The sequence below is a fragment of the Carcharodon carcharias genome, chromosome 20 (assembly GCF_017639515.1).
Source record: "Carcharodon carcharias isolate sCarCar2 chromosome 20, sCarCar2.pri, whole genome shotgun sequence".
Classification (NCBI taxonomy): domain Eukaryota; kingdom Metazoa; phylum Chordata; class Chondrichthyes; order Lamniformes; family Lamnidae; genus Carcharodon; species Carcharodon carcharias.
This window is the reverse complement of record NC_054486.1, coordinates 36,154,051-36,181,946: the sequence shown is the minus strand read 5'-3', so window position 1 is coordinate 36,181,946 and position 27,896 is coordinate 36,154,051. Positions and strand designations below refer to the sequence as shown.

The window sequence follows — 27,896 nt, the reverse complement described above, 5'->3', positions numbered from 1 at the left end:
TTAGGTTTTCTTTGATTTTATCTGCCAATATATTTTCGTATCCCCTCTTTGCTTTCCTAATTTCCTTTTTTAGTTCACTCCTGTAATTTCTATACTCTAGGCTTTCTACAGTATTAAGCTTTTGTGACTGTCATAAGCTTTCTTTTTCTGTTTTATCTTACCCTGTATGCTTCCGGCTAATCAAAGGGCTCTAAATTTGGCAGTATCAACCTTTTTCTTTGTGAGGACATGCCTACACTGCCCGTAGTATCTCACTTTTTAATGCCTCTCACTGAGTTGACACAGTTTTTCCTTCTAGTAGCTGTGTCCAGTCCACTTTTGCCAGTTCAACTCTCAGACTTGTAAATTTGTCTTTTCCCATTTTAGAACTTTTACTCTTGTTCTATCTTTGTCCTTTTCCATAATGATGTTAAATCTAACTGTATTATGGTCACTATCTCCAAAATGGTCCCCCACTGCTACTTCATCCACTTGCCCAGCTTCATTTCCTAACACTAAATCTAGAATTGTGCCCCCTCTCGTTGTGCTGGCTAAAAAAAGTTCTCTTGAATGTAGTTCAAGAATTTTGAACACTCTGTGCCCTTCACACTACATTGTTCGTTTCCCAGTTGAAGTCTCTAGCTATTACTGCCTTATAGTTTTTGCACTCAGAAATTTGCCTACATATTTGCTCTTCTAACTCCCTTCCATTATCTGGTGACTTTAGAACACTCCTAGCAGTGTGGTTGCCCATTTTTTATTTCTGAGCTCAACCCATACGGCCTCATTTGATGATTCTTTTAGTATACCATCCTTACTTATAGCTGTAATTGATTCTTTAACCAATAATGCTGCACCCTCACCCTTTTTATCTCCCCCCAGCCACCATCCTGTCTGAAAACTGTGTATCCAGGGATGTTGAGCTGCCATTTTTGCCCCTCTTTAATCCAGGTCTCCGTTATAGCAATGATATCATGCTGTCATGTGTCTATCTGTGCCCTCAGCTCATCAGCTTTATTTGCTATACTCCTTGCATTTTTAACACTGCCAAATTCCTGTGCTGTACATTTTTTAACCTATGCTTCTTCTGTCTTTCAGAGTCACTCACTAATTTTCTATCTCTTGTTCCCTGCTCTGAATTTGCCCTCAGTTTCCCATTCCCCTGCCAGTCTAGTTTAAACTCTGTGCCAACAACACTAGCAGCAAATCTCCCTGCAAGGATATTCATCCCAGTCCTGTTCAGGTGTAGACCATCCTGCTGGTACAGGTTCCACCTTCTCCAGAACAGGTCCCAATGCCTCAGAAATCTGATGCCCTCCCTCCTACACCAGCTTTCCAGCCACATGCTTAATCACTCAATTTTATTATTCCTATATGCACTTGCATGTGGGACTAGGTGTAATCCTGAGATTGCTGCTTCAAAGGTCCTGCTTTTCAATCTTCTTCCTAGCTCCTAAAATCTGCTTTCAGGACCTCATCCCCTTTCCTACCTAAGTCATTGGTACCAACGTAGACCATGCCCTCTGGCTGATCACCCTCCCCCAGAAGAATGTCCTGCAGCCGCTCCATGACATCCTTGACCCTGGCACCAGGGAGGCAACATGCCACCCTGGAGTCAAATCTACAGCCACAGAGATGCCTGTCTGTTCCCCTAACTAATGGATCCCCTATCACTACTGCTCTTCCTTTCTTCTTCCTCCCATTCACAAACTTGGCTCTGATTGCAATCCTCCAAGGAACCAATGCCCTCACCAGTATCCAAAATGGAAAACCGATTGAAGAGCGGGAATCCAGGGGACTCCTGCAGTACCTGTCTAGTTCTTCTGGGCTGCCTGACATTCACTCAATCCCTTCCTGCCTCCAGATTCCTAAACTGTGTGTAACCATCTCCCTAAACATGTTATCCACTTAGCTCTCAGCCTTCCAGATGCGACACAGTGACTCCAGCCGCTGCTCAAGCTCCAAGACCTAGAGTTCAAGTTTCTGCAGCTGATGACGCTTCCTGCATGTGTGGATAGTCTTGGACACCAGTAGACTCCATGACTTCCCACATATTAAAGGATACACATTCCACACAACAAAGCTATCCTGCCATGACTTCAATTTACTTCCCTTATGTTAACTTTAGTTTAATTTGGTTTACTCATACTACTTTATTTTACCTGGCCTTGACAACTTTACATTTCTATTGCTTGTGCTTCTTACTTAAATCTAAGTAGCTACTTCTTTTAAAAAGATTGACTTTTTCTAATTTTCAGCTGTTTAAAGACCCTCTCTAACAACAGTTTCTTACCAACCAATGACTTTATGTGATGTCACTCTTGGATTTTTTTCAAATTCAGCCCCCTCATGCAGTTTTTCAACTGCTGGCCTCCCGAAGGCAAACTCACACTAATTACACTTTGAACCGGCGGTTTTTGGAAAAATGTGTAATATCATAATTGCACAGCATAACACTAAACCAATATTTAAAAAGCCAAACAAGGAAGATCCTCTGTTGGACCTAGCAATGAGGAATGAATCGGAGCAGATAAGAGAAGTAAAAGTAGGGGAACATTTAGGCAATAGTGACCATAACATAATGTGCTTTAAGATGATAATAGAAAAGGACATAAGTATGATGAAAATCAGGTTAATAAGTTGGAAAAAGTCCCTCAAAATCAGCCTGAGAATACAACTTAAAAATAAAATGGGACATGATATTAGCAAACAGTGATGTAGAACAACAGATTGCAGGAAAATTATCACAGAATCATAGAATTAGTCATTTGATGGGACAGAACTTGAGTATTGCTGAAAAAAGAGACATGTTTGAAGCTTTTTCTCTTGCACTAATCAGGATACTCCGCAAGAATACCAATATAAGGGGAATTGACAATATATACTGTATGTGAAGAGAGTGCTGATTGGTTGGCAAGTGGACTCTGATTAGTAGAGGTATTGCCATGGAGAATGCACCAGTGATGGTGACTGACAGTTAACTGCCAAGTATTGGTGGAAATTTAAATCAGGCAGTTTGACCCTGATTGGTCGAGGCATTGCCCTGAGGAATGAGTCAGCAAATGGCTATCACTTATTTTGTTTAGCTGAAACAGGTGCAATGTGCGTACATGTTCTTTCTGTCTGCAAAGAACAGGGCCACGTGAATTAATATATGTAGCTTCCAGTACACATAAATGTACCACACTATGAGCCTGACTGACAATCTTATATTGGTTGTCAGCATAATTCTTAGCACACTAAGGATTATTTAGCAAATGTCATCCAATCATGGAATCACATCTAATGTTAGACACTGTGTTTTGAGTTTTGCAAGCACGGGCTGGTTGGGTACTGTCTGCACCTTGCCTGTTGCAAACAGCAGCTGGGGCATGCTGTTTGACATTCCGCCAGTTTTTGGGATGCACAGCCTACATACCTAGCATCACACTGGCACTGAAATTCATATACAGCATTACGCATTTGTGTGATAGGCAGAATGCCTTTTTGGCTTGATGGCAGCATCCTGTTAGTGGAGAATACCACTTATGTTGCTTCTCCGTGTTTGTGGAAAACATGGTCAAAACTGGTAACAATTCATCCAACCATTTGGCCAATTCATGTTGTGCAGAACTGGTCATAGATCAGATAAGCTGCAAAGGGTCATCACTTGTGTGTGTCTTGGACTGTCCATACATACACAGACATAACAAATCGTGAGGACGAACCCTGTCGTTTATATCACATGGTAGCTCATCGCTCTTACAAAAGCCCAGCAAGTGATTTTTTTTTAGCTTACTTTCAAGCAAGGCTGTCTGGTCATGTTGAGTGGCAGGTCCAATGGATAAGAATTTGGATCTGTCAGTAAGAATGGCATGCATTTTGTTGATATAGTCACGCTTGTTAATGACTATTCCTGTCCCTTTGTCAGGTTTACTGATGTGTATGTCTGTCTCTACTAATCAGAGTCCACTTGTCAACCAATCAACACACCATTTGCTCACCATGCAAGCTTGATGATGAAATAGGGCGTATCAAAGGCATCTTACAGGATAATGCCTACCCTGATCAGATCATTTCATGCTATATTTCACGCAAACTCAGAAACGAACCTAAGGCCGTCACTTTCGGTCCTGAAAAGTGCCAGTCTACCTCAGAAGGACAAGGTATCTCAAAAATTTGAGCAACAGGCGAAGCTAGCTGTTTCACGCTGCTACTATGTGGTAGCAACACGAGTGGCATTTGCCATTAACTGGAGGTGGCCATCAAGCCAATCACACAAATTAGTAATGTGGTATATGAATTTCATTGCCAGTGTGATGCTAGGTATGTAGGCCACACGTCCTAAAGACTGGTGGATCGTTCAAACAGCACGTCCTAGCCACTGTGCACAACTGGCAAGGTACAGACCCAGCCTGCACTTGCAAAACTCAAAATACAGTGTCCAACTTTAGATATTCCACAATTGGATAACATTTGCTAAATAATTCTCAGTGTGGTAAAAATTAGGCTGACAACCAATTTAAGATTGTCAGTCAAGCTCTCAGTGTGATGCATTTGCTTGCATTGGAAGCTGCATATGTTAATACACAGGGCCCTGTTCTTTGCAGACAGAAAGAACATGTACATGCATTGCACCTGTTTCAGCTAAACAAAGTAGGGGATAGCCATTCGCTGACTCATTTCTTAGGGCAATGCCTTGATCAATCAGCATCAAGCTGCCTGGTTTAACTGCCAAGCGTTGTTTGAAATTTAACTGTCAGTCACTGTCACTGGTGCGCTTTTCATGGCAACGCCTAACATCCACTTGCCAACCAATCAGCAGTTTCTTAACATACAGTATAAATTGTTGTTTTTCCCATTATATTGGTATTCTTGCAGTGTCCTGATGAGTACAGGATGAAAAGCTTTGACATGTCTCTCTTTTCAGCAATCATAGAATTGTTGCAGCACAGAACAAGGCCATTCAGCCATGGTGCCTGCGTGGCTATAGGAGCAATTTATCTAGTACCACACAGTTTTCTCCCTGTAGCCCTGTACATTTTTCCTTTTCTGATATTTCCCTCTTGGGTGCCTCAACTGAACCTCCCTCAACCATGTTCTCAGGCAGTGCATTCCAGATCCTATTCACTTGTGGCATGAAAATGTTCTCCCTCACGTTGCCATTGCTTCTTTTGCCAATTACTTTAAATCTGTGTCTTCTGGTTCTTGATCCTTCCACCATTGGGAACAGATTTTCCCTGCTTACCCTGTCCACATCACTCATAATTTTGTATACCTCTATCAAATCTCCTCTCAACCTTCTCCAATTAAACCAGTCCCAACTTCTCCAATCTATCTACATAACTTAAGTTCCTCATCCATGCAACCATGCCCCTGAACCTTTTTTGCCTTTCTAAGGCTTTCTCATCCTTTAAGGTGACGATGCTCCAGTTGAGGCTGAAACAGTGTTTCCAGCAAGTTTAACATAACTTCCTTGCTTTTGTTCTCTATGCCCCTATTAATGAATACTATATGCTTTATTAACCGCTCTCAACCTGTCCTGCCATCTTCAATGACTTATGCACATATGTTAGATTGCAGTAGCTGCTTGATAACAAAGACAGAGACCAAGCCTTGACATCTTCAGAGTTTTATTCTGATCACATAAAACTCCCTAGACACATTGTATCATCTGTTTTCTCTTTATACACACCAAGTGAAGTACTTAGCTTGTTAACTTACAATTAACCCACTTAAATACTCCTTGACAGTTTAACTGTTTCCTTCTCTAACATGCACTTCTTAAAATGGAAGTAACCCTTAAGCATATATAGTAAAACAAGTAAAGATGGATTTTCTTTTCCATAACACAAACATCAATATATTTTTCTTCATTCAATAAATCCTCCTTATTCCTCTTTCTTAGAAAAAAACATGTATAGAAATGTCCAAAAAAAAGTCCTTTCTGTCTTCTCCTCTTTGAGGATCTCCAATAACTTTTTGGATCTTGCTGCTCTTTGTGAAGCAGTTGGACAATTGGTAGTTGCTATCAACCCATTTGATCTTGACAATGGGTTTGACATTCTCTAAGTAGAGTTGCTGATGTAAAGTGACGTACGATCCACTCTGCCTGAATTCCAATCCAATGTATTTAAACGTGCCAGAAGCCTGACTTCTAACTTTGAACTCTATTCTGAGCTCATTAATGGCAACCGTTTAAAATTTGTTACTACCACCCCATTTGGTTTTCCAAATACAATGGCCTTGTCGTTTTCCATGTTCAGCTTCATTTGCGCTTTCTTCATCAATGCTGAACAGTAATGGTATTTCACTTGACACTACATACATGCTGAAGAAATGAATGACTCCAGCTACCTTACAGTGAGTCACTACCCTTTCTAAAGATTTTAGGGTGTTATCATCTCCAAATCTGAAACCAGTGGAACTCTCAAATTTCTTAACCTTAATTCGGTCCTTGTCATTTAAAGGGTCCTGGTAGTATTTTAACCAGTCTATTCCACACAATAGATGCGCATCTGCTATCTAGCACTACAGTTGAAGGACTCTGCAACCAAGACATTCATCACTGGGCAGAAACTTCTTGTAGCTAATACAATGCCCTCTCCTTAGTCAATATCTCCATCTTCTTCTTCCCGGTCTTCTGCCTCAGGTTTAATTTCGAACACCTTATCATATTGTTTAGGACAGTTCATTGTATAATGGTATTTTGAATCGCACCTGAAATGTCAATTGACCACACCCTTGGCATTTCTGGGGTTCATTCTTTTGTTGTAATTCCTCAATTCTTTTCTCCTCCAAATTTGTCAAAGGTATTTCTGCCCTCATTATTTCTAGTTACAAATCTCCTTTCGTACTAACGCCTGCGTCCTGTTTCCAGATGACCTCGCCATCCCATTAACATTGTTTCCTCCATTTTCGGTCTTACCGCCGAATGATCCAGTTGTGCCGTGAACGCTGCTGGAGAGGAATGTTTTCCAAGCATTTTTTATTTTGGAGCTGGTGATATCTGTTCTAGTAGTGTGTGTCTTTCCACAAATATAACTCCTGTCAAAACTAGAAGTCTGTCCATAATCAATACTTTGGCACAGTCTAGTAACTTAAATGCCAGCACTGATAGTGGAATTTCTAGATGGAATTTTTGCAACCTTGCATATAGTGTACTGAATTCCATTATGTTATCTTCTATAGAACTATCCTCCAACTTTCTGAATTTGTCAAAATTTGTCCATGCCTTATAGGCACTTAATAAGTCATCCTTTTGATAAATTTTATCCATAAAATCTAATAATTTCTCCAAACCTTCATCCGTGTCCAAGTGCTCAAGCTCCAACTCCGAAAATACTTTGCATCTTATTTTGCTGTCGTATGGTAGCGAAAGTGCCAAGGCCATTCCCTGTTTTTTCTTTGACAAGGAAGTAACCGGTGTCCATAGTTACTTCATCCTTCCAAAGATCATATGGTTGACATTCAGAAAACATGGGTGGGTAATCATACCCTGACACTCTACATTTTGATTCAGACGTTTTTCTAAGTGACTCAAAGCCACCCTTCTCTTAAAGTTAACTCCAAATACAGCCTTTTGTCTGAAGAAAGCTCAGTTTCCAATATTTTACTTATAAGCAGTGACCATCCTCTGCTACCACTGTTAGATTCCAATAGCTGCTTGATAACATAGACAGAGACCAGACCTTGACTTCTCCAAACAGAATTTTATTCTGAACACATAAAACTCCCCAGACACACTGCTTCACTTGTTTTCCCTTTTATGCACCAAGTGAAGTACTTAGTTTGTTAACTTACAATTACCCACTTAAATACTCCTTGAGAGTTTAGCTGCTTCCTTCACTAACACATACACATCCAGAACCCTCTGCTCCTGCACCTCCTTTAGAATTGTAGCCTTTATTTTGTATTGTCATTCTGCACTTTTTCTTGCTACCAAAATAAATCACTTCACACTTCTCTGCATTAAATTTCATCCACCATTAGTCCACCTGTTCCACCAACCTGTCCTTTTGAAGTTCTACACTATTCTCCTCACAATTTGCAACGCTTCCAAGTTTCATATCATCCACAAATTTTAGGTCTGCACTGGAGTGCTGCTTTGGGCTGCATTGGAGTGCTTAAGTTGGAGCTTGGTGAGTGAGGCAGTTTGATGAAGAGGGAAGGAGGTGATCCTTTCATTTTCTAAATTTGCTCAGCCTCCAGTAGCTGGCTCTTACTTTGCTACAGGGGTAGCCCATAAAGCATTGGGAGTGCAGAGAGAGAGCCCAGAGTTTACAGATAAAATCTAACAGTGACGGCACAGGAGCCCTGTAAGTTGGTTGTTTGGTAAGTTTAGGACTGGATGCTGGTGGATGGTGAGTGAGGAGTCATAATTTTTTTAAAATCTTTTTGTAAAGATCTAGTTTTGTTTGTGGTGATCATTTAACTGAAATCTACAGTTTAAATTCTAAAGTTCCCAGCTTTAAGCAGGGTTTTAACACGGTTTTCACTGGATGAGCAGTTGGGCTTAGTTAATTAAGGAAGCAACTGAAGCTAGTTCCTCTGTAACTGGGTCAGCTAGGTTTTGTCTTAGGAGCATATAAAGCCAGCCAACTTACTGCGACTTAGAATAGTGCTGGGAGTAGGGTCATTAAGGGAGTTAGGGGAGGAAGCGAAAGAGGTGTTCCTTGCTTTTGCTTTTGGCATTTGATAACATGAGAGGATCAGTGGCCTTAAAGAACGAGGGGAACCAGGCCCGAGACCAGAGTGGGACCAGGAGCCAGCACGAGAGGACCAGCGGTCTTGGTTAGTAGGACCTGGTGAGTATTTCTACTGGCCTTAATATTCCTTAAACTAGAGGAAGTAAGAGTAAAGAGAGCTATTTAAGGGTAAGTCATGACAGGGCAGCTCGGCCAAGTGGATTAGTCCTCCTGTGCGATGTGGGAGTCAGGGACATTTCCATTGTCCCGGGCGACCACGTGTGCAGAAACTGTCTCCAATTGCAGCTACTCGAAATCTGAGTTTCGGAGCTGGAGCTGCAATTAGAGTCACTATGGAACATCCACAAGGCTGAGATCTTTGTGGATATCACGTACAGTGAGGTGCTCACACTGCAAGCAACACATGCAGAAAGGGAATGGGTGACCACCAGACAGTGTAAAAGTACTAGGCAGGTATTGCAGGAGTCCCCTGGGTGCCTCTCACTCCGTAACCAATTTTTCATTTTGGATACTGCTTGGGGGGGAAATTATTTAACAGGGGAATGCAACAAAAGCCATGTCCGTGGCACCACATGAGGCTGAGCTGCACAGGGGGGTGGGAGGGGGGGAGAGAAAAAAAGAGTGGGAGTGCAATAGTGATAGGGGACTCTATCACGGGAACAGATAATTGTTTCTGCAGCCACAGATGTGACACCAGGATGGTATGTTGCCTCCCTGGTGCCAGGGTCAAGCATGTCACTGAGTAGCTGCAGAAGGGAGAGGATGCCAAAGGTCCATACCGGTACAAACAACATGGGTAAAAAGAGGGATGTGGTCCTAAAAGCAGAATATAGGGAACTAAGAAATAAATTAAAAAGCAGGAACTCAACAATAGTAAACTCAGGATTACCCCGAGTGCCACGTGCTAGCAAGATCAAGAATAGGAGAATAGACTGGATGAATGCGTGACTGTAGAAATGGTGTAGGAGGGGGGAATTTAGATTCCTGAGGCATTGGGATTCTGGAGAAGATGGGACTTGTGCTTTCTGGACATGTTGCACCCCAGCAGGACAGGGGCCAATATCCTTACAGGGGTATTCACTAGTGTTAATGGGGGAGGGTTTAAACTAGAATGGCAGGGGGGTGGGAGCCTGAGCAAGGAGACACAAGAGAGGGAAACAAAAATGGAAATGAAAGACAGAATATTAGGAAGCAAGAGTGGATGGAAGAGGAAACCAGGGCGAGCAGCAAATAGGGCTATAGTACAAAAAGGATGTGTAAAAATATTAAAAAGACAAGTCTAAAGGCACTGTATCTGAATGCATGGAGCATTTACAATAAGGTAGATGAATTAACAGTGCAAATAGATATAAATGGGTACAATATGATTGCGATTGTGGAGACATGGCTGCAGGGTGACCAAGACTGGGAACTGAATATCCAAGCGTATTCAATATTTAGGATGGACTTGCAAAAAGAAAAAGGTGGTAGGTGACGTTGTTAATTATGGATGAAATCAGTGCATTAGTGCAAAAGGATATTGGCTCAGAAAATCGAGATGTAGAATCAGCCTGGGTAGCACTAAGAGGCAACAAAGGGTGGAGAGCATTAGTGGGAGTTGTCTATAGACCTCCAAACAGTAGCGGTAAGGTAGGGGACCGCATTAAACTGGAAACTAGAGATGCATGTAATGGGAGTGCTACAGTAATCATGGGTGACTTTAATCTACATATAGACTGGGAAAACCAAATTTGCAGTAATACGGTGGCAGATGATTTCCTGGAGTGTGTACGAGACCAGCACATCAAGGAACCAAATAGGGAACAGGTGACCCTAGATTTGGTATTGTGCAATGAGAAGGAGTTAATTAATAATCTTGTTGTGTGGGGCCCTTTAGGGAACAGTGACCATAACGTAATGGAATTATTCATTAGGAGGGAAAGTGAAGTGGTTCGATTCGAAACTAGGGTCCTAAATCTAAACAAAGGAAACTACAATGGTATGAGGCATGAGTTGGCTAAAAAGGCATGATGGTGGATACACAATGGCTAATATTTAAGCAACGAATGCATGCATTGCAACAGTTATGCATTCCTTTCTGACGCAAAAACACAACAGGAAAAGTGGCCCAGCAAAAGAAATTAAGAATAGCATTAGATCCATTGAGGAGTCATGTAAAGTTGCTAGAAAAAGTAGCAAGCCTGAAGATCGGGAGCTGTTAAGAATTCAGTAAAGGAATTCAGTAAAAGAGATTGATTAAGAGGGGAAAAATAAAGAATGAGAGTAAACTTGCAAGGAACATAAAAGTGGACTGTAATAGCTTCTATAAGTACATAAAAAGAAAAAGATTAATGAAGACAAATGTAGTTCCCTTACTGTCCGAAATGGGAGAATTTATAATAGAGAACAAGGAAATAGGGCAATTAAACAATTATTTTAGTTCTGTCTTCACAGAGGAAGATACTAATAACTTCCCAGAAATGCTAAGGAACCAAAGAGAATCATGAGAAGGAGGAATTGAAGGAAATTAGTATTACTAAAATAATGTGCTGGAGAAATTAATGGAATTGAAAGTCAATAAATCCACTAGGCCTGATAATCTACATCCCAGGGTACTAAATCAGGTAGCCATGGAAATAGTGGATGCGTTGGTTGTCATCTTTCAAAATTCTATAGATTTTGGAACAGTCCTGGCAGATTGAAGGGTGGCAAATGTAACCTCGCTATTTAAAAAAGGAGTGAGGGAGAAAACATGGAATTACAGACCTGTTAGCCTAACTTCAATAGTAGGGAAAATGCTAGAGTCTATTATAAAGGATGTGATAACAGGACACTTAGAAAATATTAAGGGATTAGACAAAATCAGCATGGATTAATGAAAGGCAAATCATGCCTGGCAAACCTACTGGAGTTTTTTGAGGATGTAACAAGCTAAATTGATAAGGGAGAATCAGTGGATGTGGTGTATTTGGATTTTCAGAAAGCTTTTGATAAAGTCACCAGTCACTGAAAGCAAGCATGCAGGAGCAGCAAGCAGTTAAGAAGGCAAGCGGTATGTTGGCCTTCATTGCGAGAGGACTGAGTACAGGAGAAAGGGTGTCTTACTGCAGCTTTACAGGGCCCTATTGAGATCACACCTGAAGTGTTGTGTGCAGTTTTGGTCTCCTTACCCAAGAAGGGATATACTTGCCATAGAGGGAGTGCAACGACGGTTCACCAGTCTGATTCCTGAGATGGCAGGTTGTAGTATGAGGAGAGATTGAGTCGACCAGGCCTGTGTTCATTGTAATTTAGAAGAATGGAAGGGGATATCATTGATACGTATAACATTCTGATAGGGCTGGACAGACTGGATGCAGGGATGATGTTTCCTCTGGCTGGGCATGGGGCGGGTGGGGTGGGGGGGGTCTAGAACAAGGGGTCCCAATCTCAGGAAATGGGGTAGACCATTTAAGACTGAAATGAGGTGAAATTTCTTCACTCAGAGTGTGCTGAATCTGTGGAATTCTCTACCACAGAAGGCTGCGGAGGCCAAGTATTTAAGAAGGAATGTATTTAAGAAGGAAATAGATTTCTAGACACGAAAGGCATCAAGGGATATAGGAGAGAGCAGGAGAATGACATTGAGATAGAGGATCAACCATGATCATATTGAATGGTGGAGCAGGCTTGAAGGGCTGAATGACCTACTTCTGCTCCTATATTTTATGTTCCTAAATTTTCAAATTGTTCCCTTAACTACAAGGTCTAGGTCACTAATATACATCAGGAAGAGCTGGGGTCTCAACACCATCCCCTGCAGAACCCCACTACAAATCTCTCTGTAGTCTTAAAAACACCCATTAACCACTACTTTGTGTTTTCTGTCACTCAACAATTTTGCATTCATGTTGCTACTGTCCCTTTTATTCCATGAGCTATAACTTTGCCCACATATATTCTGCTTAAAGTTAATTCATTAAATATAGGAAATGGTAGACCTGTCAGCTTAACATCGGTGGTAGAAAATTTAATGGAACCCCAACTAAAGGAGAGGATGGAAGAACATCTCAAAAAGAAAAATATAATAGTGAATAGTCAGCATGTATTCTAAAAGGAAAATCTTGCTTGACCAGCCTTATTGAATTTTCTATGGAGGTAATGGAGTCAAGAGTGGTCTTGCAATGGATGTAATTTATCCAAATTTTCAATAGGCTTTTGATAAGGTGCTCCACAATAAACCACAGAATAAGGCCAGACAATGTGGAGTTGGGGGCAAGTGGCAGAATGGATTGCTAGCTGGCTTCAAGACAGAAAGCGGAGAGTGGGAGTAAAGGGTAGTTATTCAGAGTGATAAAAGGTGGGAAGCATCAGTGCTGGGCTGACTGCTGTTCACGATTTACGTTCACAATTTGGACTTTGGAATCACAATTTCTCAATTTGAGAGTAACACCGTGTTGGGAGGTTAGTCAATACCGAGAAGAACTGCAACAAATTACAGGAGGCTGTTAGTAAACTTGCAGAATCGGCAAATAATTGGCAAATTAAGTTGAACAAATATGAGGTAGTACTTTTTGGTTGGAAGAACAGAGAGGCCACTTATTACTTGGAAGGTGCGAGTCTGGATTGGATAGAGGAACAAAGGGATCTTAGAATACAAACACATCAATCACAAGGCCATTTAAAAAATGCAAAACAACTACTAGGCTTTATTTCTAGGCATTCTAGAAAGTAGAGAAGTTACACTAAACCTATGAAGGGAAGGTCATGTTTGACAAGTTTGATCGAATTTTTTGAGGAGGTAATCAGGAGTGTTGATGAGGGTAATGCAATTGATATGGTCTACATAGACTTTAGCAAGGCTTTTGGTAAGGTCCCTCATGGCAGACTGGTCAAGAAAGTAAGAGCTCATGGGATTCAAAGCAAAGTGGCACGTTGGATCCAAAATTGGCTGAGAGGCAGGAAGCAGAGGGTGATAGTAGAGAGATGTTTCTGTGACTGGAAGTCCATTTCCAGTGGGGTTCCACAGGGCCAGCTGCTGGGGCCCTTGCTGTTTGTGGTGTACATAAATGATTTGTACTTAAATGTAGGGGATATGATCAAGCAGTTCACGGATGATACGAAAATTGGTAGGGTGGCAAATGGTGAGACAGTCATAAACTGCAGGAGGATATCAATGGACTGGTCAAGTGGGCAGAGCAGTGGCAAATGGAATTCAACCTGGATAAGTGTGAGGTAATGCACTTGGGGAGGGCCAACAAGGCAAGGGATTACACTATGAATGGTAGGACCCTGGAAAGTACTGAAGTTCAGAGGGACCTTGGTGTGCATATCCATATATCCCTGAAGGTAGCAGGGCAGGTAGATAAGGTGGTTAAGAAGACACATGGGATACTTGCCTTTATTAGACGAGGCATAGAATACAAGAGCAGGGATGTTATGCTGGAACTGTATAAAATGCTGGTTAGGCTACCACTGGAGTACTGTGTACAGTTCTGGTCAGCACATCATAGGAAGGATGTGATTGCGGAGGAGATTTACCAAGATGCTGCCTGGGCTAGAGGGTCTGAGCTATGAGGAAAGATTGGGGTTGTTTACCTTAGAGCAGCAATGGTTGAGAAGGGACCTGATAGAGGTGTATAAAATTATGAGGGGCATAGTTAGGGTGGATAGGAAGGCACTTTTTCCATTAGTAGAGGGGTCAATAACCGGGGGGAGGGATAGATTTAAGGTAAGAGGTAGAAGGCTAATAGGGGAGTTGAGGGGAAATTTTTTCACCCAGAGGGTGGTGGAAGTCTGGCTCTCACTGCCTGAAAGGGTGGTTGAGTTAGAAACCCTCCAAACATTGAAGAAGTATTTAGATAATCACTTGCATTGCCATAGCCTCTAGGGCTATGAGCCAAGCACTGGAAAATGGGATTAGCGTAGCCAGATCTTTGTTGACCAGTGTGGACACGGTAGGCCGAATGGCCTCCTTTTGTGCTGTAAATGTCTATGAGTCTGTATCAAACTGTGATTGGACCTCAATGGGAGTACTTTATGCAGCTTTGGTCGCAATATTATAAAAGCATATGGAGGCAGTGGCAAAGGTGCAGACAAGATTTGCAAGGATGACGCGAGAAATATGTGTATATACATTATCAGGAAAGGATGAACAGGCTGGGTCTATTTTCTCTTGAACAAAGGCTAATAAAGTCTTTAAAAAATGAAGGGTTTTAATCGAGTGCATACATCTTGTGGGACGAGCATAACTAGAGGCCATCAACATAAGATAGTCACCAAGAAATACAATAGAGAATTCAGAAGAAGCTTCTTTGCCCAAAGAGTGGTGAGAATATGGAACTCGTTGGCACAGCAAGTAGTTGAAGCAAATAGTATGCACACATTGAAGGGGAAGCCAGGCAAGCATATGAGGGACAGGGAATAGGAGGTTATGATGATAGATTTAAATGAGGAAAGCTGGGAGGAGGCTTGAATGGATTATAAACAACGACATGGAGTGGTTGGGCCAAATAGCTTGATTTTGTGCCCCATATCCTATGTAATTACTTCTGTGCATGATATGTTGCAAACAGAATAGTCAACGTGTAGTGATAGTTCAAAGATTGCCTTGCCTTGTGAAACTGTGTTTGCATTTGTAGAAATAGGATTAACATATACTCATGTGGGCACCACTATTATGGCATATCTTTGTTAAATTTATTATACTCCCACACATTTTTTCCTCTCCGTCTCTCTGAACCTTCTCCTTGAGCACTTTGTTTTTCCTTGTCCTATACAGTTGCCAAGAGATGTGGGCAATTGCCATGGGTGATTAGCAAGACTGGTCTATCCTTGCAGGTCTTACAGCATTATTTCAAAGAAGAGTGGGGGAGTTATCCCTAGTGTCCTGGCCAATATTTATCTTTGAACTAACTTCACTAAAACAGATGAACGGCTGTTTGTGGGACTCGCTGGTACAAGTTGGCTGTCCTGTTTCCTACATTACGACATTGACAACATTTAAAAAGTACTTAGTAGGCTGTAAACTTGTTTGGGATACCCTGAGGTTGTGAAAGGTTCAATGTAAATGCAAAACTTTAATTATTCTTGCCTCTTCTCTGACTCATAGACATTTACAGCACAAAAGGAGGCCATTCGGCCTACCGTGTCCACACTGGTCAACAAAGCTCTGGCTACGCTAATCCCATTTTCCAGTGCTTGGCAAGTCATGACATGATCCTAGGCCTTGCAATTGTATGCTGAAAGTCCAGTGTATTTTAATGCCATATCACTCCTAGATAAAAAGGGCGGTTCAGGGAAAGGAGAGTATGTTTGATGGAAATATTCCTTCTGTGAAAGAAAATGTTAGGCTCGGGAGAATTCTCTTCACTTTCTTTCTCATAAATGTCAATTTTATTGCTGGCAGGAAAAGGCGCGAATAGGTTTCTCCTTCCTATTACATTGATCCGCTAACGTTACTGACCAGAAGCATTCACTTGAGCAGATCAGGAAATACTGAGGTCCTCAACTTCAGACCTCCCTGAACAACTCTAAGGCTGTCCGACCCAAGGAACCACATCATTGCGTGGGAATGTAGAATCCTTGCCCAATAGCATGGTTTCCTGCATTATATGACTCCAAAGACACCACCAAAGTGTCATGTCGCCAGAGCAGTCTATCAGGGAACTAATCAGGCTCTAGGGATGTTATGCTGGCAAGGTAAATGTTTTTTAAAATTTGTCAAAGAAAATTCTCCTGAGGTTCATAATTCTGTCAATAAGATGAGAAAGGATTTGAACAAAATATTCTCATTGCCCCACCCCTTTAATTGTTTAGTCTTACAATATCTGAGATTTTCTGGCAAGTTTGAAATCTGACCAGTGCAACTTCCTTGCTGTATCAATTTCTGCTCCCCATGCCCCATTTCCACACCGCTTCAGGAATTTAATGACTCATAGGGTTTCACATATCTCAAGTAAGTGACTGTGATGGGGTGGGGGGGGGGGGGAAGGTCAAAGTGAATGTGATCTTCGTCCCATTGAACAGCCACAGATCTAAATGTGCAGTCCAAAAGGAATCACCAACTAGTAGTCAGTTATCCCTGTTTGAAAGTGTTAGCCCTGATTCGGTGGGTAGTGAACACTCCTGAGTCTAAAGATTGTGGGTTCAAGTTTGACTGCAGAGGCTTGGGCACAAAATCTAAACTGAAACTCTCTGCAGTACTGAAGGAGTGCTGCATTGTCAGAGTTACCTTCTGTTGGATAAGATGTTAAACCAAGGTCCCATCTGTCCCCTCAGGTGGCTGTTAAGAGATCTGATGGCAGTTTTTCGATGCAGTATGAGGAAATTCTCCCGGGTGCCTCATAGCTATTGTGTGCGCTCATTGACTACCATGTTTGAAACATTGCAACAGTGACTACACTTTACAAAGATATTTAATTGGCTGTGACATCTTGATGTCATGAAAAGCACTATATAAATGCAAATCTGTCTTTCTACAGCAGTCAGAAGCATGAATGATGAGCAACCTATTCTCTCTCCCAGGCCAAGGGCTGCTAAAGCCAACTCGGGACACCCCATTTTCTCCTGGCTATTAGCTAAGGCGGCAAAGTCTTGGAGTCAAACTTGAACTTGCCTTGGTCTGTATTGCTCAGTATCTCACTGTGTTGTACATCAATCCCCTGAGAGGTGGGGAGCATTGTGGCTTCCGTAATTGGAAACAAAAGTAGTTCTAGAATTAATAAATTATCCAATTTGTCACCAAAACAACTGGGATTTAACAAGGAAATTGTGTGGTATGTTGGAAGTTGTGTTGGAGAGCTGGAGTGGCTGTGTGGGAATCTCCTGCCTCTAAGCCAGAAGGCCCTGGATTCAAGCCCCACCCCAGGACTTTGCCACGAAAGAACCCAGCCACTGGTCCAGGCAAGTCAGCATGTATCAGTGCCAATTCCCAGCATAGATAAATGGAGAGGGTTAGCAGCAGGAAGGACATCCAGCTGTAAAAAAAAACGCTCACGAAAGCCAAAAATAATGGTTGATATGAAGCAATGATCAACCAGCATTGTGGTGACTCCATGTAACATGGGAAAAGCCAAGAGGGAGATGTTGGAAGTTGTGTTGGTAATGGTGCTTTCCAGATAGCCATAAAAGTACTTGTGCATTGTAACAGGAAATATGATACTGCATTTCACTGGTATTCTGACAGTCCTAGGGGACTCAGCAGTTGTTTTCCAGTCCCTGAGTGTAATGTCTTAAGTGTTTATGCAGTGCTCCACATGATGTGGTTTGTGGAATATAAACAATGACTGCCACGAGCCATATTATGTCCACTTGCCTGAGTTGGCAGCAATTAGACCTCTTCATAGAGGGTTTTAGCTTTGAGCCACAATCTAGGCTTTAATAGAATATTAACTTGAGCTCCGACCTACCTGCTCTAGTGGCTCAGGTGGATGTTCAACTTCCAGTACTGAGGAGCTGCAGGGTGTCACAGCCAGTGTCCTGCCCTCAGCCAATCCTACCTAAAAACAGAATCACTCTGCTCACATACGTCTCAGATGCTGCTGATGATGTGAAAAAAGCAATCTGTTGTGCAAAGACCTTTGTGATCTTTCAATGTAAAATACTCTGTATAAATATAAATAGACAATACATTGCAGATACTGGAATCCAAGAACTAAAGCAGAAAAAGCTGAAAGCACATAGAAGATTTGTGGAGAAACAGGAGTCAGTCAATCGATGTTTCAGGTCTTTAAACTCTGGTAAACTATCTTAACATTTGAAACATTAACTAATTTTTGTTTTTCTACAGTTGTTGCCTAACCTGCCAAGTGTTTCCACATCACTGCATTTTTATTTAACAAATAAAAACTTTAGGTTTTGTTTATTATTCAATGATATAATGAAGAGAAGAGAGCCTTGGTATGATAGTTGTTATACTTAACTATTCTACTTCTTAAGTTATTTAAAGTTACCATGTAAGTTTAAGGACTAAATATTCCATTACTTAATATGTCCATGAGAATATTTGTATATATCGCCATTCCTTCATTGTTGCTGGGTCAAAATTCTGAAACTCCCTTCCTAACAGCACTATGGGTGTACCTACATCACATGGACTGCGGCTGTTCAAAGAAGGCAGCTCACCACCACCACCTCAAGGGCAACTAGGGATGGGCAATAAATGTTGGCCCAGCCAGCGAAGCCCACATCCCGTGAATGAATAAAAAAAAAATTGATGCACATGAAAGAAATAAGAATAAACAAGCCTTCCCCAATAAAAACAATAAAGCAGCTAGTTTTGTTCTAATGTTTATATATTTAATTAATATCCATGACTGGCACAATGATGAATGTGTTTTTACATATGAGGTTGTTGTTTCTAAACTTTCTTTATATGGGTCCTTAAGTGGAAAGACACTTGTTGAAACTACTTGTTCAGTTGTTGCCGTAGTTGCAGTAGCCGCTTGGCGCAGTATGTTGGACACCACCTTATAGTACAGACAAGCTTATTCCAAAATAATGTCCCTGAAGCCTCCATTAAGACTTTAAATTTAGGGATTTTCAGAACAGCACAGTTTGGGTTACTAGGACACCTGGCAACAAGGCATCTTTCGGGTTAGATCATTCATTCTTTGATGACAATTTGTTCACCTGGGGAATTATTGTAAGACTAGCAGCTGCAAATACAAATTGGATTGTGTATGTTTTCATATTTAATATTCATATCTTGTATATAATACATGCCCTAAGTTAAATTTTCAGCTGTAATAGGTGCCAAAGACTCAGTATTATGTTATGTAACATTGCTTAGATACGCTTTTAACATTCAGTAAACAAGTTGTATTTGGAGCCGGTAGACCTCAGTGTTTTGAGATTTTGTGCCTTCTGGGTTTTCACGTAAGACCTCTTTTTTATGATTCACTCAACTTGTTTATTATAGTTTATTTGTGTTCTTGGCTAAGTTCTTTATCTTTCTTTGTTGGCTTATGTTTGCTAAGCTTTATCAGCACTCAGTACTATTGCTGCAGTCTACACCATTTTCTGTGCAGCATAAATGCAATGATTAAGTTTGTTATTAGACTTCTAGTAAATTTGCCAAATTAGTATGCTCATGATTTTGAAGTTAATACCAAGTTTCAAATCTGTAGAAAGGTGTAACATTGAAGGCTATTAGTTTGAATACAGTGCACTACCATAGTTTATGGTCTATTTAAAACATCTTGCCAAATCACTGAAAGGCTTGTACCTATGTATCTCAGTCCCTGCGCATCCAAGCGAGCTTTCTTTGTCGAACCTAGAACCCAAGCTGCATTGTTGCTAGGTAACTTAATGGCTGGCTCTGTGAGGAATCGCAGAAGTATCCTGAACAATCAATGATGAAAGAACAGATTAATGTGTTGGTGAAAGGAAAGAACTTTGTTTTTAAAACTCAAGTTCAGTGACCAGGTTAAAGCTCGGGCAGCCGCTATCAGGTAAAGTATTTGGGCTTGGCCGTAACATACTGCCACTGCTAATGTGTTGCATTAGTTACATTTTCACACATGTATGCTAAAGACTTTCCAGCTAACTACAGTCAAACGTGTATGAAGTTGCAGGTTTAATAAGTGAAACTGATGATTTTCAGGAGCTGTAAGTCTTACGTTCAGAGGATTTCCTTTTGCTGCAATGTTAATCTTTCGAGAGTTGGCGATCCCATAATTTGTCTCACTTTCTGGACTAGCTATTAGTTTTATTTCCAGTTTGACTATACCTGAATTAAAACAGCTGGTATTGTGTCAGGATGAACCTCCATAGCCAGTAATTATTGCCTATCCATCGTTGCCCTTGAGAGCCATCTTCTTGAACTGCTGCAGTCCGTGTAGTGAAGCTGCTCCCACAGGGCTGCTGGCTACGGAGCTCCAGCAATCTAACCCAGCGACAGTTTAACCCAGTGACAATGAAGATATGGTGATAAATGTCCAAGTCAGGATGGCCTTGTCCTTTATGGTTGGTAGAAGTTATTGATTTGAGAGGTGCTATTGAAGGACATTGTGTTCTGAACTTTCTCTGCTTCTACAGTGTGAACAGTGCTGCTTGGAGATAGTTTGGTGTATCAGGCTCCAGAAGAAACCTTCAGTGAGCTTTGAACCCATGTACGCATAAGATTTTACTTGCTATTGTTTATCCTCAGGAGGCAGCTGGTGGAACTTCAGGAGCGATATCAGAACAAACAGCTGGAGCATGAAGAGTACAAGCAAAAGCTGAAGGGATTGGAAGTGTTTTACCAAGAAGAGATACAGCAGCAGCAATGCTACATTGAGGAGCTACGCCAGCACATCCAAGCAGCCCAGTCACAGGCAGAACAAGAGCTTGAACATGATCAGGAACAGCTCAAACAACAAACTGAGCAAAGTACGTAGACACAACCTTTTCTTTCAACATCATTCACTCAATATAGAAAGGAGATTCTGATTGAGAGGGGCAATGTATGTGTACAGGACAGCGGAGAAACAAAATATTATGTGTAGACATGACCAAATGCAGCTGTTTTCTTTGTTGTCACCTGAGGCAGGAAGATCAGAAAAATGGATTTATTTACATAAACATCAGCACCTGCAGAAAGCTGCAGCTCTGCCAATTCAATAAAAGTGGAGAAATTAATTTTTCTGTACACGTAGCATAGAAAGGATAAATGCTGATAAATGAAAATCATTTAGAGAGAGAAACTGAACTGATCATATTAATAGCTTGCTTCTACGTTCTGTAGCTACTTGCATCTCCTCTGAACCCATCTTTTTTTGTACTTGTCCCATTGCCTGGAACTATCATCATTTAATCACTCTTGCTTGCAATCTGTATGGACGAAAGTGGGGGGACTGCAGGCTGGATGAGCAAATTGACCATGGCACTGTGGTACAGGAAGCCATTCAAGTAGGAAGAGTTAATAGGAATGTAGTGGTAGTAGGGGACAGTATAGAAGGAGGGATAGACACAGTTCTTTGCAGCCGATAACAAGAGTGTTGCCTGCCTGGTGCCAGGGTTTGGGACATCTGCTCAGGGTTGGAGAGGAACTTGCAGTGGGAGGATCCAGTGGTTGTGCTCCACATTGGTACCAACAACATAGGCAGGACTGGATTATTATCTGAGTCACGAACAAATTGGTGTAGGGTAAATAAGATTAGAGTTAAATGCGTGGTGTGAGAGAAATGGGTTTCAATTCATGGGGCACTAGTGTTAGGAAATAGTGGTAGTTTAAGTAAGTTATATCTGTATTTGTGGGTTTAAGAAATGAGTTTTAGCTTTAATGTTTAAATTTGATTTCTATTTCTGTATCTGTGTTAAGAAAGGCCAAATTGGGTTTTAGTTTCACTTTAAATGAGATATTTACAACTCTAACCTAAGTTAAACAAACAAGAGTATAGAAATTGGGCTAAAAGCAAAATACTTCGGATGCTGGAAATCTGAAACAAAAACAGAAAATGCTGGAAAAACTCAGCAGGTCTGACAGCATCTGTGGAGAGAAAAACAGTGTTAACATTTCAAGTCCATATGACTCCTCTTCAGAGCTAAAGAAAGAGCTAGAAAAACTGGGCTGTTGCCTAGCAACAGAGGTCCAGGGAGGCAGGTCCCTCCCACAAACACACACAAGAAACTAGAAACAGCAGTTTGATTTGGAAGCTGTTTGAGTTCAGTTGGCTTTGAAAGTAGCTGCCAGGAGAGACTGGAGCAAAGGAGACAGCCAGTCTGAAGCAAAAGAAAAGACCCCAAAATCCAGGGGAGTGGAACAAGGGAAAGTCACAAGCAGACCCTCTAGTCGAAGGAAGGACATGAACTGGGAGAAGGGACTTGTATGTGGAAGTGAGGAGCAGAAAGGAAGGCTTCAAGCTGAAAGGAAGCAGATTTAAAGCGAGAAGCGAGAAAGTCCAAAGAGATGGCTGAAAGTCTGTAACTCTTTGCTATGGTCATGTGAAGCAGTGGTGTACTGTTGACGGCTGAGTCAGTGAGAGAGCGTGTGTGGAAGACAGCTTGAATGTGGTGACCCAGGGAGAGGAACATGGGAAGGAAAGTTCAAAGCCCTAGAGGTGAAACCTTGCGGAAGGCATCGGAGAGAAAGAATTGATTTGGGAGAAGATTCCAAAGTGATCCTTCTGAGAGTGGAGATTAGAAACCCTTGTGTGAAAGACAGAGTTCAGTGAGATTGGTTAGCTCATGTTGTGACAAGTGTCTGGAAGCGAGTTGAGGAGAAATACATAGCATCTGTCAATTGCTTTCAGAGCATGGTGTGCCTGACCACAGGTTGCCTATTGGTTTATCTAGACTGTACTTACTGTGAACATTAGAGTATAAGATAGCTTTTGTAACTTGTGTTTTCCTTACAAATCTGTAAAGATATAGTTGTGGGTGAAGGAATTTTGTAATATAGTGCATCTTTTCTTGTGTAATAAATGTTTTATGCTTTTGTTAAAAGTTCATTAGTTGACACTGATCAGTAGCCCCTCTGCACATATCTAAACAAACAAATAAAAGTTAGGATTTATCAAGCTGGATTCCAGCCTGGGATCAGGCTTGCCCTGTGATAACAAAAACAAAAAATGCTAGAAAATCTCAGCAGGTCTGACAGCATCTGTGGAGAGAAAGACAGAGTTAACGTTTTGAGTCCGTATCTCAGAGGTAACCTCAGCTGGTGATCATAACAATGTGGAGGCTCTTGCGGGATTTGAAACAAGGATAGCAGGTGATTGGACGTAGAATAACAATTGGTCTGGGATTGGAAATCCTTAACTTTTGGTGGAAACTGTGAATCCTTTTGAAACAAGTACATGGAGATAAAGAGGTACTGGACTTAGGAATTGGAGTAGCTGTGAGGTATATTATACAGGTTGGAATTGAAAATGGCTTTGGAGGTTGCTAAGGCATTTTTATAGACGGAGGATGTAACGCTGACTCTAACAGCAATCAACCAAGAGTAAGCTAACGGAATTGGTGGATAAGCTGGAGTTTGAATTACCCGAAGGGGTGAAGAAAGTAGATATAGTCTACTATCAGGGGAGGCAGTGGCATTGTGGTATTGTCACTGATAATCCAGAGACCCAAGGTAATGCTCTGAGTACCGGGTTCGAATCTCACCATGGCTGATGGTGGAATTTGAATTCGATAAATATGTGGAATTTTAAAAAAAATCTAATGATGACCATGAAACAATTGTCATAAAACACCATCTGGTTCACTAATGTCCTTTAGGGAAGGAAATCTGCTGTCCTTACCTGGCCTGGCCTATATGTGACTCCAGACCCATAACAATGTGGTTGACTCTTTAAAAAAAAAATGCCCTCTAAACAAGGGCAATTACAGATAGACAATAACATCTGGCCTAGCCAACAACGCACACTTCCCACAAACAAATAAAAAAAAGTTGAGATAAATAGCACAGCACTTAAAGCTGGAAGGGATACCAGAGAAGACCACATTCTCCAGGGGTTGAGCCACAGTGAGACTTCAATTACAAATGAAAAAGCTTGAACTTGAACAAGCAAAGGAACTGAAGAAACTTGAATTAGAGGGGAAAGAAAAAGGTAAAGAAAAATATTGGATTTGGTAGCAGTGGAGGGGTGCTTTTCTGAATGGAGAGCAGTGACTAGTGGAGTTCCGCAGGGATCAGTACTGGGACCTTTGCTGTTTGTAGTATACATAAATGATTTGGAGGAAAATGTAACTGAGCTAATTAGTAAGTTTGCAGACGACACTAAGGTTGGAGGAGGTGCAGATAGTGAAGAGGATTGTCAAAGGATACAACGGGATATAGAACGGTTGGAGACTTGGGCAGAGAAATGGCAGATGGAGTTTAATCCGGACAAATGTGAGGTAATGCATTTTGGAAGGTCTAGTACAAGCAGGAATTATACAGTAAATGGCAGAACCCTTAAGTGCATCGACAGGCAGAGGGATCTGGGTGTACAGGTCCACAGGTCACTGAAAGTGGCAACGCAGGTGGATAAGGTAGTCAGGAAGGCATGTGGCATGCTTGCCTTCATTGGCAGGGGTATTGATTATAAAAGCTAGGAAGTCATGCTGCAGCTGTATAGAACCTTGGTTAGGCCACACTTGGAATATTGCATGCAGTTCTGATCACCACATTACCAGAAGGATATGGAGGCGTTGGAGAGGGTGCAGAGGAGGTTAACCAGGATGCTGCCTGGTCTGGAGGTTATTAGCTATGAGGAGAGGTTGGAGAAACTCGGATTGTTCTCACTACAGCGACGGAGATTGAGGGGTGACTTGATAGAAGTTTACAAAATTATGAGTGGCATGGACAGAGTAGATAGTCAGAAGCTTTTTCCCAGGGTGGAAGAGTCAATTACTAGGGGACATAGATTTAAAGTGAGAGGAGAAAACTGTAAAGGAGATGTGCGGGGCAAGTTTTTTTATGCAGAGGGTAATCAGTGTCTGGAATTTGCTGCCAGAGGAGGTGGTGGAAGCAGGTACGATAGTGGTGTTTAAGAGGCAGCTTGACAAATACGTGAATAGGATGGGAATAGAGGGAAACGAACCCCAGAAGTGCAAAATGTTTTAGTTGATGGGCAATATGATTGGCGCAGACTTGGAGGGCCGAAGAGCCTGTTCCTGTGCTGTACTTTTCTTTGTTCTTTGTTCTTAGAAAAGGCTAGAGGCAAAGGAACAAGAAAAGGAAAGAGAAAGAGAGAAAAAGGAAAGAGCGGGAGTTAAGGAAGTTAGAACTGGAATTTCAGGCAAGAGAGAAGGAACAAGAAAGGGAAGTTGAAAAAGAGATCTCAGATGCTGAGGAAAGTTCTGATGATGAAAAAGCCTTCAATCCAAAACCTATTGGTGAGATGTTTAAGTTTGTGCAAGCTCTCCCAAAGCTTATTTCATTCTTTATTTCATTTGAAAAAGTGGCCAAGCAAATGAAATGGCGAAAAGAAACCTGGACATTATTTCTACAGGGTAGGTTGATTGGTAGAGTTCATGAGGTTTATGCATTGCTATCAGAAGAGGTATTGGTGGATTTTGATGCAGTGAAAAAGGCTATTCTGAGTGCGTATGAGTTAGCTCCTGAAGCAGACAGGCAGAAATTTTGTAATATAAGGAAATAGCCTGAGCAGACCTATATTGAGAGAGTAAAGCATAGTAATTTTCACCATTGGATAAGGGCATTAAGGGTAGAGATATGAAGCTTTTAGGGAAATAATTCTCCTAGATATAACCCTTGTTGAAGAACAGAAGGTTAAAACAGCTAGACAGGCAGCAGAGATGGCTATGAAGTGGTCCATAAACCTAAACCCTTTTTCCGTCACCCCCATAAACCCGAGAAGGATAGAAGATGGGAAGGTGAAGGAAAGGCAAGTAACCAGGGAAGAGAAAGGACAGTTGGGGATTCTCATGAAATTTCTCCTCGAAGCAGAAAGGAAAGTACTGAGGTTGTCAGTGACATTCAAAATCCCTAAGTGTTTTCATTGTAACAAGTTGAGACATGTTAGGGCAGATTGCTGGAAATTAAATGATAGGCCTATTGCAGTAGTAGGAATGCCCAAGGAACCCCCAGGAAAGGTTGCATCAGAAAAGGAAATGGTTGTTAAAACTGTAGCAGTGGTACAGGTGAAATGTGTTCCCTCCGAACATACAGGAAAGGGGGATATGGTTCATGATAGTCCAGAGAATTCTCCTTTGATTGCTGGCGAAGGAAGTCATTCTATTGGTGGGTCTGGATGTTTTGTTTTAAAGGGAGAAGTGTTCCCTTACTCCTCCAACAAAATAAGTAAACAGATTAAAATTTTGAGAGATACAGGAGCAGATCAATCATTAATGGTGGTTGATGATGCAATTTGTGTTCTGGATAGTTTTATAAAGGAATAAGTATTTAAAAGAGGTAGTAATGGAATTTATGAACCTGCTTCTTTGTGCAAAGTTAACTTACAAAGTCACTTTGTAAATGGAATTGTTACAGTGGGAATTATTCCTAAATCACCTATTGAAGGGGTGGATTTTATTTTGGGTAATGATTTGGCTAGTGGAGCCAATAATGTGGCAACGACTGTATTGCAGCAGGTGATTGATCATGCTGATCTTAACCAACTTCAGAAAACTACTGTGGCCAAAAATGTGATGCTTCTTGCTGATAACAAGAAATTGAAGGAAAACCTGATTAATGTAGAGAACCAACTTTCACGTATAATAGAGGAGTTTGCTAATGGAAGAAAATTGTTGAGAGCAATTGAGAATCAGTCACAGAAAGTAAAACACTTGACTGAGGACTTAAAATGTCTGAATGATAAACTTATAGAAGCAAACTTAACAAAGGTCAATCTTCAATTAAAACTTGATGAACTTCAAGCATCAGTAGTTGCTATGAAATATCATGGAAAGTGTCTTGAACAAGAAAAGGAATTGTTGATAAGTCAGAATAATTGGTTGATTGCAGAATTAAAAACCAAAACTAACAGACTGTTAGAACTTGTTGTGGAAAGAGTAATGAGATTCTTGAATTTCGAAGCAAACTGGAAGAAAGGAAAGAGATATGTGGTATTGAGTGCCACAGTTCCAAAGTTGTTCCTGTGAATAAAAACTTGTTGCTGAATTGTGGTCCAGCTGAGCAAAGAACTGATCCAAGTAACATTACTGATATATCACCTTCAGTAATAGACAATATGAAGACAACTAAAATGCATGCAGAATTGGAAATCAAGAATTGCCAACAAAAAGGACAAAGTGCAAAATGGTCTGGAAAAGTCAATGACCAGAGACACTGATTTACAAGTGCTTGCTGGTGCTAATATACAAAATACAGCAGTTGGGATCCAGGAAAGTGGATAGTTTGCAAAAGACTACCAAAACCTGGAAAGGAGTGTCATGATGTAGTTCGTGGATTATGCAAAAAAATTGAAGGGTTGGAACGAACTATAAAACTCCACAAGGAGAATATAATTGACACTGCTCAAAGAGAAGTGGAAAAGACCTGTTTGAAATGGGATCTGGAGAAACAGCAATATCATAAAAAGTTTAAAGGTGAAACCAAGTAGGAGATGAAACCCTCTTATGTGAATATAAAAATCATCTCAGCAACATCCTTGAAACGGCAAAAAGAGATTTTGACCAGGGAAGGGATGAGATGTTGATGCACAAAAATGTCATTTTGCCTTTGCTAAGTCAAAATGAGAATTTACCACACTTAGAGTTTGGAAAATGAGCTTGAGGATGGAATTACGCCTACAGCTAATGAGAAAGACAATTGGGTTGTATGCTTAAATGAAACATTCTTTGCTGAGTTAAAGACTGGGAATAAGAGGAAAAAGAAAAATA

At 41.1% G+C, this 27,896-nt stretch overlaps 1 protein-coding gene across 1 annotated transcript in view; it reads left to right on the top strand.

The window, feature by feature from the left end:
* stard9 (StAR-related lipid transfer (START) domain containing 9) overlaps positions 1 to 27,896 on the top strand; it is a 356,364-nt gene that overhangs the window by 246,081 nt on the left and 82,387 nt on the right. Inside the window, exon 23 of the mRNA XM_041214173.1 lies at positions 20,776 to 20,996. Within this exon, the coding sequence (XP_041070107.1) occupies positions 20,776 to 20,996 (221 nt within the window). The remainder of the gene's footprint in view (positions 1 to 20,775; positions 20,997 to 27,896) is intronic.